The sequence below is a fragment of the Schistocerca serialis genome, chromosome 2, assembly GCF_023864345.2.
Source record: "Schistocerca serialis cubense isolate TAMUIC-IGC-003099 chromosome 2, iqSchSeri2.2, whole genome shotgun sequence".
NCBI lineage: Eukaryota > Metazoa > Arthropoda > Insecta > Orthoptera > Acrididae > Schistocerca > Schistocerca serialis.
In genome coordinates, this window is record NC_064639.1 from 445,989,179 (window position 1) to 446,006,147 (window position 16,969).

A 16,969-nucleotide genomic window follows, 5' to 3' on the forward strand; every position below is an offset into this window, starting at 1 on the left:
TCGAATCGTTTAGTTTTTACTCCTCAGAAAATTTCATTTTACTCCTCAGGGGGTAATTACCCCAGGTTGGGAACCACTGCTCTAAGGGCTACAAGCACCAGGTTCAAAAGAGATACGGAACTGGCAGATCCTGGGAGTGAAATGGAAAAACAAACTATACACTGGAGTACTTCCAGAAGGAACATTTTTCTAAACGTGTGCACTTTTTCACGAGGGTTAAGAGTGCTTTGCTCAAGTCCAATGAAAATTGCTAGCACATTTTACGATTTGCAGGACTCTAAACTTGATATAGACATCTAATGCAAATGCATACAAAGGACAAATTTCTGCAGAATGCAAGAATTTTATGCACTCCTGCTGTTGATCATTTTTCCGCTACACCTGACGTGTGATGTTTTAGCTTGAACTGAATGACCGTTGTGGATGATGGTAGTCACCATAAATGATGATAATGAGAATAATTCGTGTTAGATATCTGGTCCTGTTTGGTATGGCTACAGGTATTCCACATACACCTGTACATACTACGGTCTGCCGGATACTGCATGAAAGCCATGTTCATTTTGTCCCAAAGTCAGGATAAGTAACACCCGGGGATATGACCCTTTACCACCTTTAATGGAAACGACATTATATTGTTTACAAATTTTTGTTTTTATAGGAAGATATTAGTTGTTTTGGTTTGAACAACTCCGATTTTGTGAACTATCATAAATTCATCAATGGTTAGAATACACAGTTTGTATCAACTAAGTGTTGTTTTGGTGTTTATTAAATAAAATCCTGCAGCGATTGCAATAAACAAAATTAATTTATTGAGTGAAAGTCTTGCGCTAAAACGATTTACTTTTATCAGTCTGGCTACAATTTGCTGTCCTTAAGTACTCTATTTGTACATGAGAAACGTAGTAAATATGAAACAGCTCCTTTAGCTGGGTAGCGTAACATATCGATCAACGTTGGTACACAAATGAAATTCCTAAAGCTGTCTCACGAAAAATCACCACATAAAATAGGTTCCCATAGTGGAGCTACAAAATTTTTACCACAATAAGCAAAAAATGTATCCGGAAAACCCGATAGCGTTGAATATACCGGGCTGGAGTTGCTTGCTGCTGGCAGTCGAATGTGCGAGTACTTGCAATGAGTGTGAAGCGTGGTTTTTTAGTTCACTGGGAAAATAGATGAACACCATGTATCTTTCCAGAATGGGTAAACTGTCGCGAAGACGAAGGAAGTGATGATGAAGAATGCGAAACATATTCCTGAGGAAAAAATATTTCTGTGGCTGGCTCAAACACCTCAGAATGGTCTGAATATTGTTGCTGATGAGCCTCGTTTGAATCAAACGCCAACACACATAATGACAGATTAACATCGACCAAGCGTTACAGTTGATGGAAAAAAGTCCTTTCACCCCAGGACGCCCAAGCGTTTTTGCTAACTTGGATGCCTAAGGGGAGGGTTCGACGAACCCACAGGTATTAAATAAGTTTACTGACGAAAAATTACAACTTTCAAAATGGTTTATGTATTTTAACTAAGGGATCGGTTCATAATGTTGTTAATTGTTATAAATATTGGATTAAGTGAATAAAAAATTGACATTCTACAATACAAAATACAGATGTGTTCATATACAATAGACTACTCTGAGTCATCAACTTTAAGGCAAGGGACACACTTCACAATTTTTTCTGAATGTGTGTTACACACATGTTTATGACACTGTCTACAATACTGTTTTGGTTTACTTAGATTGGTGTACTTCTGCTTCTTTGTTTTCGCTTCTCTTACACAAATATGGCACCGACCTTTCCCTGCAGGAGGCTGACGTGCTTCTGTTGTCAGTTCTTTGATTTTATTTTGTAGAATAGTCTCCATTGATTGAACAATTTGGTTAGATAACCCTCTTGCATTGGCACTTCTTTCTTCTACCTGCAATTTCACTAGTTCCATCCCAGGTTGCAGAACATAAAGTTTCCGTTTGTTGTGTTTCTTTTCTTTCCATCTTGGATGTTGCTGGATGAATATGGTGGTTACATTGATAGCGCAGATGTCGATGAGAGAGTAAAATACAGATAGAGGCCATCTCTTTGTTCCCCTCTTGCAGGTGTACATACGCGCCATTTGATCAATGGTATCAATTTGACGTTTTCTTCATTATGTCTGGAATATGCTTCCTGTTTCACTGGAGAGTTCCTACTGTAGTAACGTTGTAATCTTGGTATAACTCTTCCGCCAAATCCACCGATGTGTAGTATCGGTCTGTAATAATATTTCGACCAGTATTTTTCACAGGTGCTACCAGACGTTTGACGACTGCTGCTGAACCCTGTTCTTCTTTCGGTAAATTCTGAACATTACCTGCGTAGGGTTCCATGTTCAAGACGTATCGGTCAACTGCATCGGACATCATGCGTATAAGGATGCCATACTTGCCCGGTTTATCCTTCATAAATACTTTGAAGGGGCAGTGCCCTCTAAACAAGCTGAGCATCTCATCAATAGTGAGGTGAACCCCTGGTTTATACAATAGTGGAAACCTATCATTCACTTTGTTGAAAACATCACGGATTGTTGTGAACCTGTCTGCTTCCCTTCTTAGCTGGCGGGTACTCTTGTCATCAAACCTTATGAGTGCAATAAGTTCCTTGAAACGTTCTCTTGCCGTAATTCCCTTGTAAACTGGCCGACCCATTAGGTCTGACCAAAGATCGTGTACACTGACAGAATTGTCCTTATTTGCCCCCATAAGTATCAAGATTCCTATAAAGGCATACAATTCTTTCTCATTAGTCAAAGTAACATTTCGCCTAACTGCCTCTTCATTTGAATGTTTTACTATAACATCCATGATGTCAGGAGTAAGAAGTAACTTCAAGGCTTCTCCAGGTGAGTGGCAAACACGAACTGGAGTTACTCCTGCCTGCTCTCTTACTATATTAGCAACAGACCTCCGAGGAATTCTAGGCTGTGTGGTTACGTACCTTCTTCCAGACTTGGCCACAATAACATCCTGATGGTCACTGCCTGAAGCTGCGCTATCTTCATCTTCTTTAACATCCACATCACTTTCCCGATCTGAATCATACTACAAAACACCATCCTCATATTCACTTTCACTCCCCGAGTCAGAATCTTCATCTAAAATTTCATTCCGAACTCTTTCTGAAGACGAGTCACGTATTCTTTTAGTCATTTCTAAGTCTGGGTGTGAACAGTAGCGAACTGCACTAACTCACTGCAAGTTTACAAGATAAATAACAGCTGACTGACATCAATAATCACTTCCTCTGAAAGTAAACCAATTGTTGTGAATATCAAGAATACCAACCAACAAGGAACTAACTTGCATTGTTGTAGAGATGAGAAATACGAAATCCTACTAAGGGAAATTTTCTATAGCATGGAAGCCCAAGGGGGGGAGGGGGAGGGGTTTGTTGGACCCATAATAAGTTTATTTATTTTTTCTTTCAAAGCAGGAATTTTCTGTAAAGTATATTGATAGTAACATTTCATAAAATAGCCGACAAACAATAACTGAAAGGGAATATGTAGTATGAAAGTTACTTGGGCAAAATCAGGGGACATAAAAAAAATTGTGGGTTCAACGAACCCCCCCCCCCCCCCCCTTAGGCATCCTAGGGTTAATAGTGATGTTGAAGGAATCGGGTATCAGAAACGTCATTTTTAACCGCATTATCCATAAATATCTATTAATAGAATGGTTGATGGGAATTTCACCTGTGATCCTTCTTTTTCTATAAATTACCAATGTAGTTACTACCCATGACGACTGGGTGTTCTGTCATGTCCTTAGGTTAGTTAGATTTAAGTAGTTCTAAGTTCTATAGGACTGATGACCATAGATCCATAGATGTTAAGTCCCATAGTGCTCAGAGCCATTTGAACCATTTCTTTTTTTTTTTTGTAGTTACTACCACTTCTATGAAGTCGCTAACAAAACTTGAGACCACTGTTGTCTGCATCACATTTTGAGGCGCATTTCAAACATGTAACCACAGGGATTCGTTTTGGGAAAAGAAGCTTTCACCGAAAATTTCAAGCAATTGTCTAAACTTGCGAGAACTGCATTGTTGTCAGTGAAGATTAGTCGATACGAAAAGAAAAATACTTTTCTGTTTTTTGTCATTTCCATGGTATTATTGTCATAACGAATTACGAAAATTATCAGAATGGCAGTTACTTTCTTGTGGTGAAACACCTTACATTACTAAATATGATAATAAGTGAGAGAAATTTCTAATTATTTTATTTGAATACCTGGGCCCCCAGGATACGCGCTGAGAGGACCGACGAACGAAAACTGGTAGTAGTAGACAGGCTGCGAGGTTAACCGGGACATGCTCCTGATGGAGGCGTCCAGTCCCTCCACGAAGAAAAGGTGCGAGTCGAACTGCAAAATGTAATTAAAGCATCATAAATATTGTAGTGTAGTCAGAAGCCAATAAATACACATGCAGTCTTCTTATTCGATTATAATTACTCGGAAGATGTAGAGAAAATGGACATAATTGAAAGATAAATTTAGTGTCGATATTTCAAGAATTTAGCACAGTAAAAATGAATAAACGTCTTTTCAGTGATCACCGAAAACGATTAAAGGCCACTGTTAACATTAATCCATACATATTATAAAAATGGATATATGTCTGCATGTTACACATCTCTTCCTGAAACACTGGATCGATTTCAAAGTAATTCACTATCTGGGAATAATCAGTGTGCGTGTAAGATCCACGTACCTCTCAACGGAATGAATGTGGGGGTAAAAAATGAGTGTAGCTCAGATGGTCAGATAACCAGACTTTACTCAACCCCCCATTTGAGAATGGGAGCACTTCGTGAGTTGAAAACAACTTTTCACATAATTCCAAGTCCTTGCGAGATTTCTTCTCGCTGAAAGCCTCCACAAATTGGTGAAAGGAAAAAAGTTTATCCTTTTTTACACATTCGCTGTTCATGCACTAAAACTGCCGCACCAGGCCTGACATTTTAATTTATTACTTCGTTACTTCTAACACCATTCGCTATACATTTTTCACGCACTACTCACTTACACCGCTGACTGTACCTGCCTAAGTATATTAATGTACGAGATATAGTTCATAAAATATGGGATCATAAGCACTGAGACGTATGAAAAGATCTGGTTATCATTTATTAACTCTGCGTTACTAACTCTCTTCGCAACTGATTTCGCAAACAGTATCTGCATATATCACTGAATTTACCGGCAAAATTATTTCAGAGTACGATAGGTTCAAAAGATACGACTTCATAAACTTCGAGTTTCATGGAAACTGTAGGACCAAATTGACTAGGGGACCAAGTGAATTTACGTGCAATACACGCCCCACATCTTTTTTCTTCTTTTTAAAAAAGAAGCTTTGGTGCACGATGCGTGATAGTGTGACTTTGTAGTGCAATTCCACCCGCACAGCTGGAAATTATAGCAAACACTAAAGCGGGGACGATTCTATGCTAAGGCCATAAAGTCGTTCTGAATTTCATTCTGTGTACTCAGTTGGACAGTAACTATGCCTCGCAGAAAGGTGCGTGAACAATACACGTAGGCGTCATCATTTGAGAGAGGACGTGTAGTTGGGCCCAAAGAGGCCGTTTGGATAAATCAGTGAATCGCTCGACGTTTGAACAGAAGCAATGACACTGTTCGATGATGTTGGCAGCAATGGGTGAGACATAGCCGAAGACAGTGTCAACCAAGACAGACAGCAGAACGTTAGGAAGAGCAATAATCAGAGAGGCACTAGGTCCCCGGATTCATCTTATCATCGATCCGACGTGCAACTGGTGTTTCAGTGACCACACGGACCATTAATAGGCTGCTCGACGAAAGAGGGCTGGGATCATGGCACCCATTGCCCCAACTACCATTGACCATTGTACAGCAGCAAGCCCCTCGAATCTGCCACTTCGTACTGAGCCCCGAAGCCCAGCGTAGACGTGTGTAGAGACGCTCCAGAGGGCGGTGGTATACCAACTTGACTGTCAACCGCAATACGGTCCGACAGCAGAGTAATTGTTTTCGGTGCCATTTGGTTTCGTAGCAAGACCCCTTTGGGTGTCCTTGAATAATGATAATTGAAACCAACAGCTGTACTGTAATCCAAAACTGTTGCTTCTCTTTACTCCATAACTCACAGCTGAGAGGTTTGGTATACGCACAGAGGCTGGTTGTCGAGAATTTTATACCGCCTCCGCTACTCCCGTCGTCAGTCAAAAACAGTGTAACGACCCGATCGCATCGACAGTACATGCCTCTTTCTGTTTTCTCCTACAAGGTGATAATGCTAGGTGTTGCTGCAAAAGCGTTTTCTAAGTTACAGAATTAAAGCAGCGAGTGAGCATGATAATTTTTGAAAAATGTTTCATGCAAGCACAGGCCCCCACGTAGAATGTCGACCTGACGGGGAAACGTGTGTGGTCGTACGCATCGTGAGCTGTGTTGGCAATCTGGAGAAAAGAGAGAGAGAGAGAGAGAGATAGCGAAGAAGAAGAAGAAGACATTAGTTATATTGTAATGCATTTTTTCACATATTTTTTTTTCTTTTGGACCTGCTCTGATTCCTTATTGTGCCAGGTCAGATTTTTGAACATTGAGATGATCTTAATATTGTTTGATACATACATTACAGTCAGTCTACACAAGCCACATTGAGTGTAAATCTTAAATCTTCATTCAGAATATGTTCAATAAGTTTAGTTTCAAGAAAGGTCTTTTATTTTTTGGAAGGATGGACGTGTAAATGATATTATGTGGTCATTAATTTACCATTTCACAGTGCAGTGAAGCTTTTCCAGTCATTTAATGAATGTTACATAGCTGAGAGAATTATTTTACTCTTTGGTGTTTTTTACTCGTCTACATTGAACTGTAATAATTGGACGAACTGTATGTATGCAGGCAGTCAGATGCCCATTTAGGGCCACATCCGTAGCGCATGATCGGATATTTTGTGTGTCAGGCCCCTGTTGTATAGACTATTCCCTCAACCAGAATTTGCAGTTCATGAAGTGCTCCCGAACGAGACATTGGGACAGTTGTTAGTAAAATCCAGTCATCTCAGTACTCATTAATAAGAGAACCGCCGCTACTCGAGATGTCAGTTTCCCCACTGATAACTATCAAATCGGTCATATCCCTTGATTATGTTACAATGTTTCGTCGTATAAATCGGCCTCAAAATTGCGCTATCGTTTGGGGCTTAAGGAAGGATTTGTAATGAGGGCTGTTTGCTGTTACTTCTCCTCCTCTTATACGGCATTGACATTTCTCCATCATCGGCTTTTGCATCGAGTAACTCCCATTCGATTATCTTTGACTTGCGCATTTAGGCACTTAAAATAGGAAACTAGAGATCGAAACTGCAGTGTATGTCTGGTATGTACGGCCGGCCTTTTTGACCGAGGAGTTCTAGGCGCTTCAGTCCGGACCCACGCGGCTGCTACGGTCACAGGTTCGAATCCTGCCTTGGGCATGGATGTGTGTGATGTCCTTAGGTTAGTTAACTTTAAGTAGTTCTAAGTCTAGGGGACTGATGACCTCAGATGTTAAGTCGCGTAGTGCTTGGAGCCATTTGATATTCTGGCATGTAATCATTATCATTATCACTTATGAACTATACCCGTAACCTCGGTAATGCGTTAAACAAATACACAATGGTATAAAGCCAAATACACAGTGTGAAATTTAATTTAACTTCGGCGACTTGTGAATCAATGACACTGCTCGTTTTGATTAGGAGCTTGTTAGATTCACTCTCAATGCTGGGGAAGCCTCTTCCATACCATTCCATCGTAAAAAAAGTCGTTATCAGGAACCAAACCAGCGATCTCCTGATAAATATGAGCTCGCAAAAACTACATTCGACTTGTAGAAAAACGCCGACACCCACAGTTGCTGGATTCAACAGAATAACAGCGACGCGTTAGTGTGGACAGCTGTACAGTTCAGGTGGACAAAAAGAAAGAGCACGTTTCGTCATCATACGCAATCACTTGCGGGATGTCGCACATACGAACAGCCGTTATTGATTAAACGATTAACGCAGCACAAATTGCTACGAACTTTGCTCCCAGTTACGATCATGAGTAACTACTCACTTACATATGTACTATGAACATGAGAACCTCAATGAAAATTGCCTTTCGCAACGCATCATCGCGTAGCAAATCTTCGATGGTGTAGTGAAAGACGTAAAGTAATATTTAGTGACGAGGGCTGAACTTGCCCATGCGTTGGCGATAGTCACTTGTGAGTGCAACGTCGACCAGAAAACAACCCATTACTGGAGATATCGAACAGCTCCAGATAGGACCGAAGCTGAAGATCAGAGAGTAGGGAGCCACTTCGTACAACGGTTGTGCACATATGATGCTTGTTGAGGGAACAGTGAATGTTGCAAGGTATATCTTGAATGTTAACCAGTTCATTCAACTGGTGTTCCTACAGCAGGGTAAAGCACTGTACACACAACCACACTTTCCACGAGGTTATCTCCAGGGCGTTCGTTATTTACACTGATTAGCACGGTGACCAGATTACTCTCCCATTGAGATTGTCTAAAAGATGATGAGGCCAGTCTACATCACCACAACATTCCGTGATCTACACTGAGAATAAATGGAAGTAGTCAAAGATTCTCCCTTTTTTTTTTTTTTTTTTTTTTTTTGGTCATCAGTCTACTGACTGGTTTGATGCGGCCCGCCACGAATTCCTTTCCTGTGCTAACCTCTTCATCTCAGAGTAGCACTTGCAACCTACGTCCTCAATTATTTGCTTGACGTATTCCAATCTCTGTCTTCCTCTACAGTTTTTGCCCTCTACAGCTCCCTCTAGTACCATGGAAGTCATTCCCTCATGTCTTAGCAGATGTCCTATCAGCCTGTCCCTTCTCCTTATCAGTGTTTTCCACATATTCCTTTCCTCTCCGATTCTGCGTAGAACCTCCTCATTCCTTACCTTATCAGTCCACCTAATTTTCAACATTCGTCTATAGCACCACATCTCAGATGCTTCGATTCTCTTCTGTTCCGGTTTTCCCACAGTCCATGTTTGACTACCATACAATGCTGTACTCCAGACGTACATCCTCAGAAATTTCTTCCTCAAATTAAAGCCGGTATTTGATAGTAGTAGACTTCTCTTGGCCAGAAATGCCTTTTTTGCCATAGCGAGTCTGCTTTTGATGTCCTCCTTGCTCCGGCAGTCATTGGTTATTTTACTGCCTAGGTAGCAGAATTCCTTAACTTCATTGACTTCGTGACCATCAATCCTGATGTTAAGTTTCTCGCTGTTCTCATTTCTACTACTTCTCATTACCTTCGTATTTCTCCGATTTACTCTCAAACCATACTGTGTACTCATTAGACTGTTCATTCCGTTCCGCAGATCATTTAATTCTTCTTCACTTTCACTCACGATAGCAATGTCATCAGCGAATCGTATCATTGATATCCTTTCACCTTGTATTTTAATTCCACTCCTGAACCTTTCTTTTATTTCCATCATTGCTTCCTCGATGTACAGACTGAAGACAAGGGACGAAAGGCTACAGCCTTGTCTTACACCCTTACACCCACATTTACACCTGTACGCCCCAAGTCACCCTGAGTTGTGTAGCAGAGGATACTTCAAGTATCACTCTCACTTTGCCCTTTTCCGTTTCCAATCGCGAATGAAGCATAGGACGAACGACTGTCGGCAAGATTCCACGCGATCTCGTATCTCTATACTGTTATCCTCATGGTTCATTCATAACATGTATGTTGAGGTAAGTAATATGTTTGTTGACTGTTCTAGGTATGTACACTGTTGGAAATCTGAAGTTTCATGCACAAAGACTCTCTTATGGCATCTGGATCTGAACCTCTGTAACGCATTTGTTCTTTCTAAACGACCCCATAAAGAAACACGCCGCTATTCTTCGGACCTCCTCCATTTCTTGTATCAGTTCTAACTGTTAACGGTTCGAGACCAAGCAACACCAAGTACACAGGGTTTCCTAACGTGAATGGACAATACTGGGAGATATGACAGGAATGATCATTCGAAGCCAAAATGTCTAGTAAACATGGGCTCTAAACTGCATACCTTAAGAGTTATGAGCATATCATCATTGATACTGTGTAACAAATCTTTTCTACAGGAAGCTCTTTGCCTTCCATATTTTGGTGGAAATAGTATCGGCAGCAATTGAGAGATTTATACGAAATCAATTAACAAACGACGGAGCTGATTCTCCTTGGTACACAAAACGGGTTAGAACACTGTTGCAGAAACAACGAAACAAACATGCCAAATTTAAACAGACGCAAAATCCCCAAGATTGGCGATCTTTGACAGAAGCTCGAAATTTACCGCGAACTTCAATGCGAGATACCTATAACTATTTCCACAACGAAACTTTGTCTCGAAACCTGACAGAAAATCCAAAGAGATCCTGGTCGTATGTGAAGTATGTTAGTGGTAAGAAACAATCAATGCCCTCTCTGCGCAATAGCAATAAAGATACTATCGAAGACAGTGCTGCCAAAGCAGAGCTACTAAACACAGGCTTCCGAAATGCCTTCACAAAGGAAGACGAAGTAAATATTCCAGAATTCGAATGCTGCCAACATGAGTAACGTAAAGTAAATACCCTCGGAGTAGTGAAGCAACTTAAATCAAATAATGAAAGCAAGTCTCCTGATCCAGACTGTATACCAATTAGGTTCCTTTCGGAGTATGCTGATGCATTAGCTCCATACTTAACAATCATGTACAGCCGTTCGCTCGACGAAAGATCTGTACCCAAAGACTGGAAAGTTGCACAGGTCACACCAATATTCAAGAAAGGTAGTAGGAGTAATCCACTAAACTACAGGCCCATATCGTTAACGTCGATATGCAGCAGCATTTTAGAACATATATTTTGTTTGAACATTACGAATTACCTCAAAGAAAATTGTCTATTGACACACAGTCAACATGGGTTTAGAAAACATCGTTCCTGTGAAACACAACTAGCTCTTTATTCACATAAAGAGCTACTGACAAGGGATTTCAGATCGACTCCGTATTTCTGGGTTTCCGGAAGGCTTTTGACACTGTACCACACAAGCGGCACGTAGTGAAATTGCGTGCTTATGGAATATCGTCTCACTTATGTGACTGGATTTGTGATTTCATGTCAGAGAGGTCACAGTTCGTAGTAATTGACGGAAAGTCATCGAGTACAACAGAAGTGATTTATGGCGTTCCCCAAGATAGTGTTATAGGCCCTTTTCTGTTCTTTATCTATATAAGCGACTTTGGAGACAATCTGAGCAATCGTCTTCGGTTATTTGCAGATGACGCTGTCGTTTATCGACTAATAAAGTCATCAGAAGATCAAAGCAAACTGCAAAACGATATAAAAAAGATATCTGAATGGTGCGAAAAGTGGCAGTTGACCCTAAATAACGAGAAGTGTGAGGTCATCCACATGGGTGCTAAAAGGAACTCGTTAAACTTCAGTTACACGATAAATCAGTCTAATCTAGAAGGTGTAAATTCAACTAACCACCTAGTTATTGGGAAGGTGGTTCGATGAACCCTCTTCCAGGCACTTAAATGTGATTTGCGGAGTATCCGTATAGATATAGATGTACTTTGGATGGAAAGAAAAAAAAATATTGTAGTAAAATTAGGCTCTAAAATACATACTTTAAGAACTACGAGGGGCGTTCAGAAAGTAAGCTCCGATCGGTCGCGAAATGGAAACGACTATGAAAATCCGATAAAGCTTTGCACAGATGTTTTGGGTAGTGTCTCTAGTATAACCCCAGTTAGCATCACGTCGCTCTTCTCATTTCTGAGCTCGCAGTGAGTGCGTAAAGATGTCTAGAAAATAGTGTCTGCCGCCAAGTACGAGGGCCTGGTGAGAAATTTCGCCTGAAGCTATGCAGCTAACATTACATAACTGTCGCGCTGTTTCGTCTTCACGACAATTCTCAGCCGCATTCTGCAGGGGCAATGAAGATGCTCCTGCATCGTTTTCAAATGGAAATGTTAGATTACCCACAATACAGTCCGCAATTGTCTCCCCCTGAGTTTCATCTCTGGTCACATGAACCGCTGACTTTGAAGACAACATTTTGACACAGACAACGAGGTGTAGGCCAGCGTGGGGAATTAGCGGAAAGCACTGGCGGCGGCCTTCTATGATGAGGCTATTGAAAAGTTGGTACAACGCTATGACAAAAGTCTAAGTCAGAACGGCGACTACGTAGAGAAGTAGCTGAAAGGTGTAGCTAATTGTTACAAGTAAAACATTTCTGATGTTCACTGTGGTTTCAATTTGGCAATCAATCGGAGCTTACTTTCTGAACAGGCCTCGTATTTGCAGCGAAGATGACTAAGTGCACATTAGAGACGATGTCTACTTGACGTGATTTTGCTGTTTTTGTCCATAGTACCTCCTCCCAAAGTATGGAAAACAAAAAGCTTGTAGTAGAAGAGATTTCTTTCATTGTATAAGATGAAGAAGTGCTCACAGGTCTTAAGGTATGCATTTTAAAGCCCATCTTTACTTCGAATGATCGTTCCTGTCTTGTCCCTGAATATTAAATAATCATTCCTCTTGGGACGCCCTGTATGATGTGCTGAACATCTATGAACTACATTCCCTGAAACTGCATCCAATGAACCTCAGTCTGGCATGTGCCTTTCCTACTGTTAGTTTTATGTGGTCGTTCCTACTAAGTCTTTTCGTGTACATTTATCCAGGTATTGGAGTTGTTTTCATCGATTGTTCGGCAGTCGCGTAATCAAACAACAGCGTGTCTTCTCGTCTAGTTATTCGCAATACGATACATTTCTTCATGTAGTATGTCACCTGCCAATATCTGTTTCCAGCGCCTATCTTCAGCAGGCCTTTCTGCATTTTGCTTCATTTTTTAGCAGATATATGTAACGTCATTAACATTATGGAGTTTGCTCTCCTCTTCCCGTAACAGATACATCACATCTTTTCAGTTTCCAAGAGTTTTGATCACGTTTCTAGGACACTTGAAATAAAGTAACTACAAAGAGTGGAGAACTTGTTTTATCAAATAGAATTATTTAAATCATCCTGAAGGGGCATGTGAAAATGGCGAATTCTTCTGGAGACAGACAGGAATATCGGTAAGTTAGTGATGTCGATACATTAAACTCATAAATGAGATCCAGTCCAGTACGATTCAAGAAATATGTAGTGAAGATCGGCACAGTTAAAAATGTTCGAGCGCCTACTCACATGTAAGTTGCTGTGGCTTACCAGAGCGGTGGTGTAGTTGTCCTTGAGTGTGATGTCGCTGCCGTTGTAGTAGAATTTTTTGACGGACTCTGCCCCTTCCACACGCTCTTCCTTTGTTGGAAGTCGTAGATCACAGCCCACAATTTCGCCAAAGTTCTCGTTCAGGTTCTCTATTTTGGCCTCCGTGGATAATGAACCACCAGCTATCAACAAAAAACACAGGGTTTCTATGTACAGAGCAGCACATTTTTTAATCTTACCTATTAAAATCTTCTGTAGCCGATAAGGAAGCGTGACATGATCTGTAACGATTTTTTCGCTGTCTTTTGTGATCCTTTAGTGCTAGTTAGGCAGTTTGTGTGCTTTTACTGAGTTTATGGTCACCTTCGCTTTGCTGATAACATTAAACCGTTTGCCTCTGGAGCAGATACACTTGAATAACGAATAGTAGAGTTTAATGGAGCAAATCTGAAACCAGCCGAGGTTTGAAAATAAATAACTATTATGCAAATCTTAAAGAAAATACTGAAAAGGAACAATGTAGTGGTATCACCAGTTCAGCTTTCTTATTTAGCGCATTCGAAAAAGTGCCAGGAAGGACAATAAGAGATATAAAGAGCAGAATAGAATTGGTTTGCAGTGCTTTTGGTAAACAACTAGTAAATATTGTTTTCATAATTGCCGGCCGGTGTGGCCGAGAGGTTCTAGGTGCTTCAATCTGGAACCGCGCGACAGCTACGATCGCAGGTTAGATTCCTGCCTCGGGCATGAATGTGTGTGATGTCCTTAGGTTAGTTAGGTTTAAGTAACTCTAAGTTCAAGGAGACTGGTGACCTCAGATGTTAAGTCCCGTAGTGCTCAGAGCCATTTTAACCATTTTGTTTTCATAATTCAACTACCTACATATCTGAAATCTAAAAGTTTCACTCACTGATTAGTATATGTTTTCATTCATGAAATTGAGACAAAGCCTTTTAACATGAATACCAGTTGCAGAATGAGAACTATTAAGCTGACAAAAGGGACATGTATACTAATTATAGAAAGGGATAAGGAAACAGGCTGGAATGAAAGACGTAATTATGACTGCAATGAAGATGAAGTGGAAGTCCGGAGAGATATAAATATGCAAATGAAAGATTAATGGAACTGGATTGCATGACCTCAGGAAGACCGAAATTGGTTCGTTTCATTAGAAAACAAGCAGAAAGAAAAAGTATTTTTTTCTAAAGCGGTAATGTGTAGAAGAGTATAGAGCACACTAAAATCCGTCAGTTAATGTCAATGGATCACTTTGATCATGATGATCCATTAGTTATTATACCCCTCCACGAAAAAGCAACTGTTCCATTTCATTGCCATGTTTTTCAAGAAGCAAAAATTCAGTTCTTCCTGTATATGTCGGAATAAGTGGATGTATCAAATCTGTCGACTGTAGTAGTCATGTGAGCGCTGTTATTTCATTCACGTTCTTACCGATCTTGGGTATTTTCAGCCATGTGTTTGTGCGAATTATCATCTTGAAATTACAACTAATCGTTCTTTAAGAAACTCCCTTCTGCTTAGAATCGAGGTTCGGTTACGCTACTTCTATTGTAAGTTTTAGTGTTTTGGCTTCCTGTTCCTTTATATTACCCTTACAGAATTAAGAGACCATTGGGGCCACGATTGTAAATTCTTTACCAAATAGTAAAGTAAATGATTAATTCACGATAATGTTTATGATCTGAACTGCCTGAATACACTGGTAAACACTAACTTCTATCGGTGACAAGTACAATTGAGAACGATCACTCAAAATACCAATTAAAACATGTAATCCATCGACACACAACAACAGAAAGAACGACAATTGTATCTATGGAACCTACACACAATAAGTAAAAAGTTATCTTTGTTTGTGAGACGTATTTTCAAAAAATTCAAGTAAATTTACAGCAACAAAATAAATTGTAAACAGCCTGTTTGAAGTAATTGTTGTTTAGCTTTCTTAAATGATCACATTCTCACTTAAAGAAAGCTACGCAAAGGCAAACACATATTGTGTGGCTGAATGGATAAGTGCCATACTTCTAGTCCGATGGTCTTAGGTTCGATCCACGCTCAATCTTATGAGGCACTTATTACTCCCTTCATCTCTGGCAATGTATGTTGATGCGAAAAATGCTGAGTTGTACCATACTTCGGAATCCACGTTAAACTGTAAGGCGTCCTCCAACTGGCCGGGAGGTCAGTTCAAAGGCATACCATCTCCAGCAGGACCGTTTCCACTAAACCACTGTATTGTTCAAAACAGTCTTCGTATTGTGCTTTACTTTCGGCACATGTTGTACAGTTTCGCGTATTAAATGGTATAACAGTACTCACAAAATTACTACTCAGCCACAGTGGCGGATTTGCATACAGGCCCACTAAGCACGGGCCTATGGCCCTCCCTTAAGGGGGGCGGCCTGTTTTGCTCTGTACTCATTTTAATCCTTTACGTTTTAAAATAACTGCACTTACAAAGGACAAAAATTCTTAACATTGTTAAACGACTTGCTAGTTTAAATAAGCCTTAAGAATGAAATTCGACAGTACAAGCTTGGAAATATACATAGTTTACTTGGTGACTGAACGGAAATTTAGCATTGGGTTTCTGTCGGGTATCATCTTCATGTTTGTTCAAAATATTTTGAAATAAGCTGTCAGGATGGCAATCTACAATCCAATGTTTGAAACGTTATTGTCCCGAGAATGTTGTCGGCATCTACTTAACCCTACCATATTTTCCATGTGAAAATACCGAGACCCCTCAAAAGCTGTGATAAACTAATCAGCAGTTTCTTAAATACTGTAACATGTGTGGGCCTCAGTATGTAAAACCCGACTCTGCTTAAATTTCTTGTATAAATTACGATTAAGTATCAAGTCAATCCTCCATTACTGTAATGTGAAAGCTCTGTGGTCTTCAATATCTGAGATCTGATTTAATGACACCCGTTTAACAAAACATGTTGATACTTGGAATGTTTTACATTTTTAAACACTTGTTTATACGAAAATAACACAAGCAGAATATCTAATAGTGTGTGAAATACGCCCCACAACAGTTTAGAAATTTTATTTATTTTTTTATTTAGTTACTTTTTTTTAGAAAAAAGAATAAGAAATAAACTTTCGTTTGTCTCATTTATTGTGTTGCAGCCTGCATGATATCAAAGTTTCCACTAAGTGGAATCAAATAGTACGAGACATTGCAAATTTCATATTAAACTCCTTAACCAAGCTTTTTTTCTTCGAAGAAATGTTATTTATATTTTATGTTGGAATAAAATGTTCATTTGCGTATAAACATAACATCAGTGTTCACACAAACGACAACACACCACATCAACTTCCTACAAGACTACTTAAACTTCGTAGTCTGCCCACAGAAACCGCTAAAATGTTATATGAAAAAGTGTCATAAGAGTCGATTCAGCACACCTCACTGCAAGAAATTTCCCAAATTATTTGCTTTTTAAATTAAAACGACAATGTCAAGAATATTTAGAACGTATCTGCGTCCCAGTAAAAATTCCGGCGACGCGGGAAACAGAACCAAAAAAGGGACTGTCCTGTTTTCTTTACGAGACGAATTCCTGCCGGCAGGCTACAATGAAATTAAACTATTGTGCATT

At 39.9% G+C, this 16,969-nt stretch overlaps 1 protein-coding gene across 1 annotated transcript in view; it reads right to left on the bottom strand.

The window, feature by feature from the left end:
* The window catches only part of LOC126456060 (acetylcholinesterase-like), a 194,746-nt gene that overhangs the window by 158,177 nt on the left and 19,600 nt on the right, over positions 1-16,969 (bottom strand). The window contains exon 3 of the mRNA XM_050091815.1: positions 13,329-13,510. Within this exon, the coding sequence (XP_049947772.1) occupies positions 13,329-13,510 (182 nt within the window). The remainder of the gene's footprint in view (positions 1-13,328; positions 13,511-16,969) is intronic.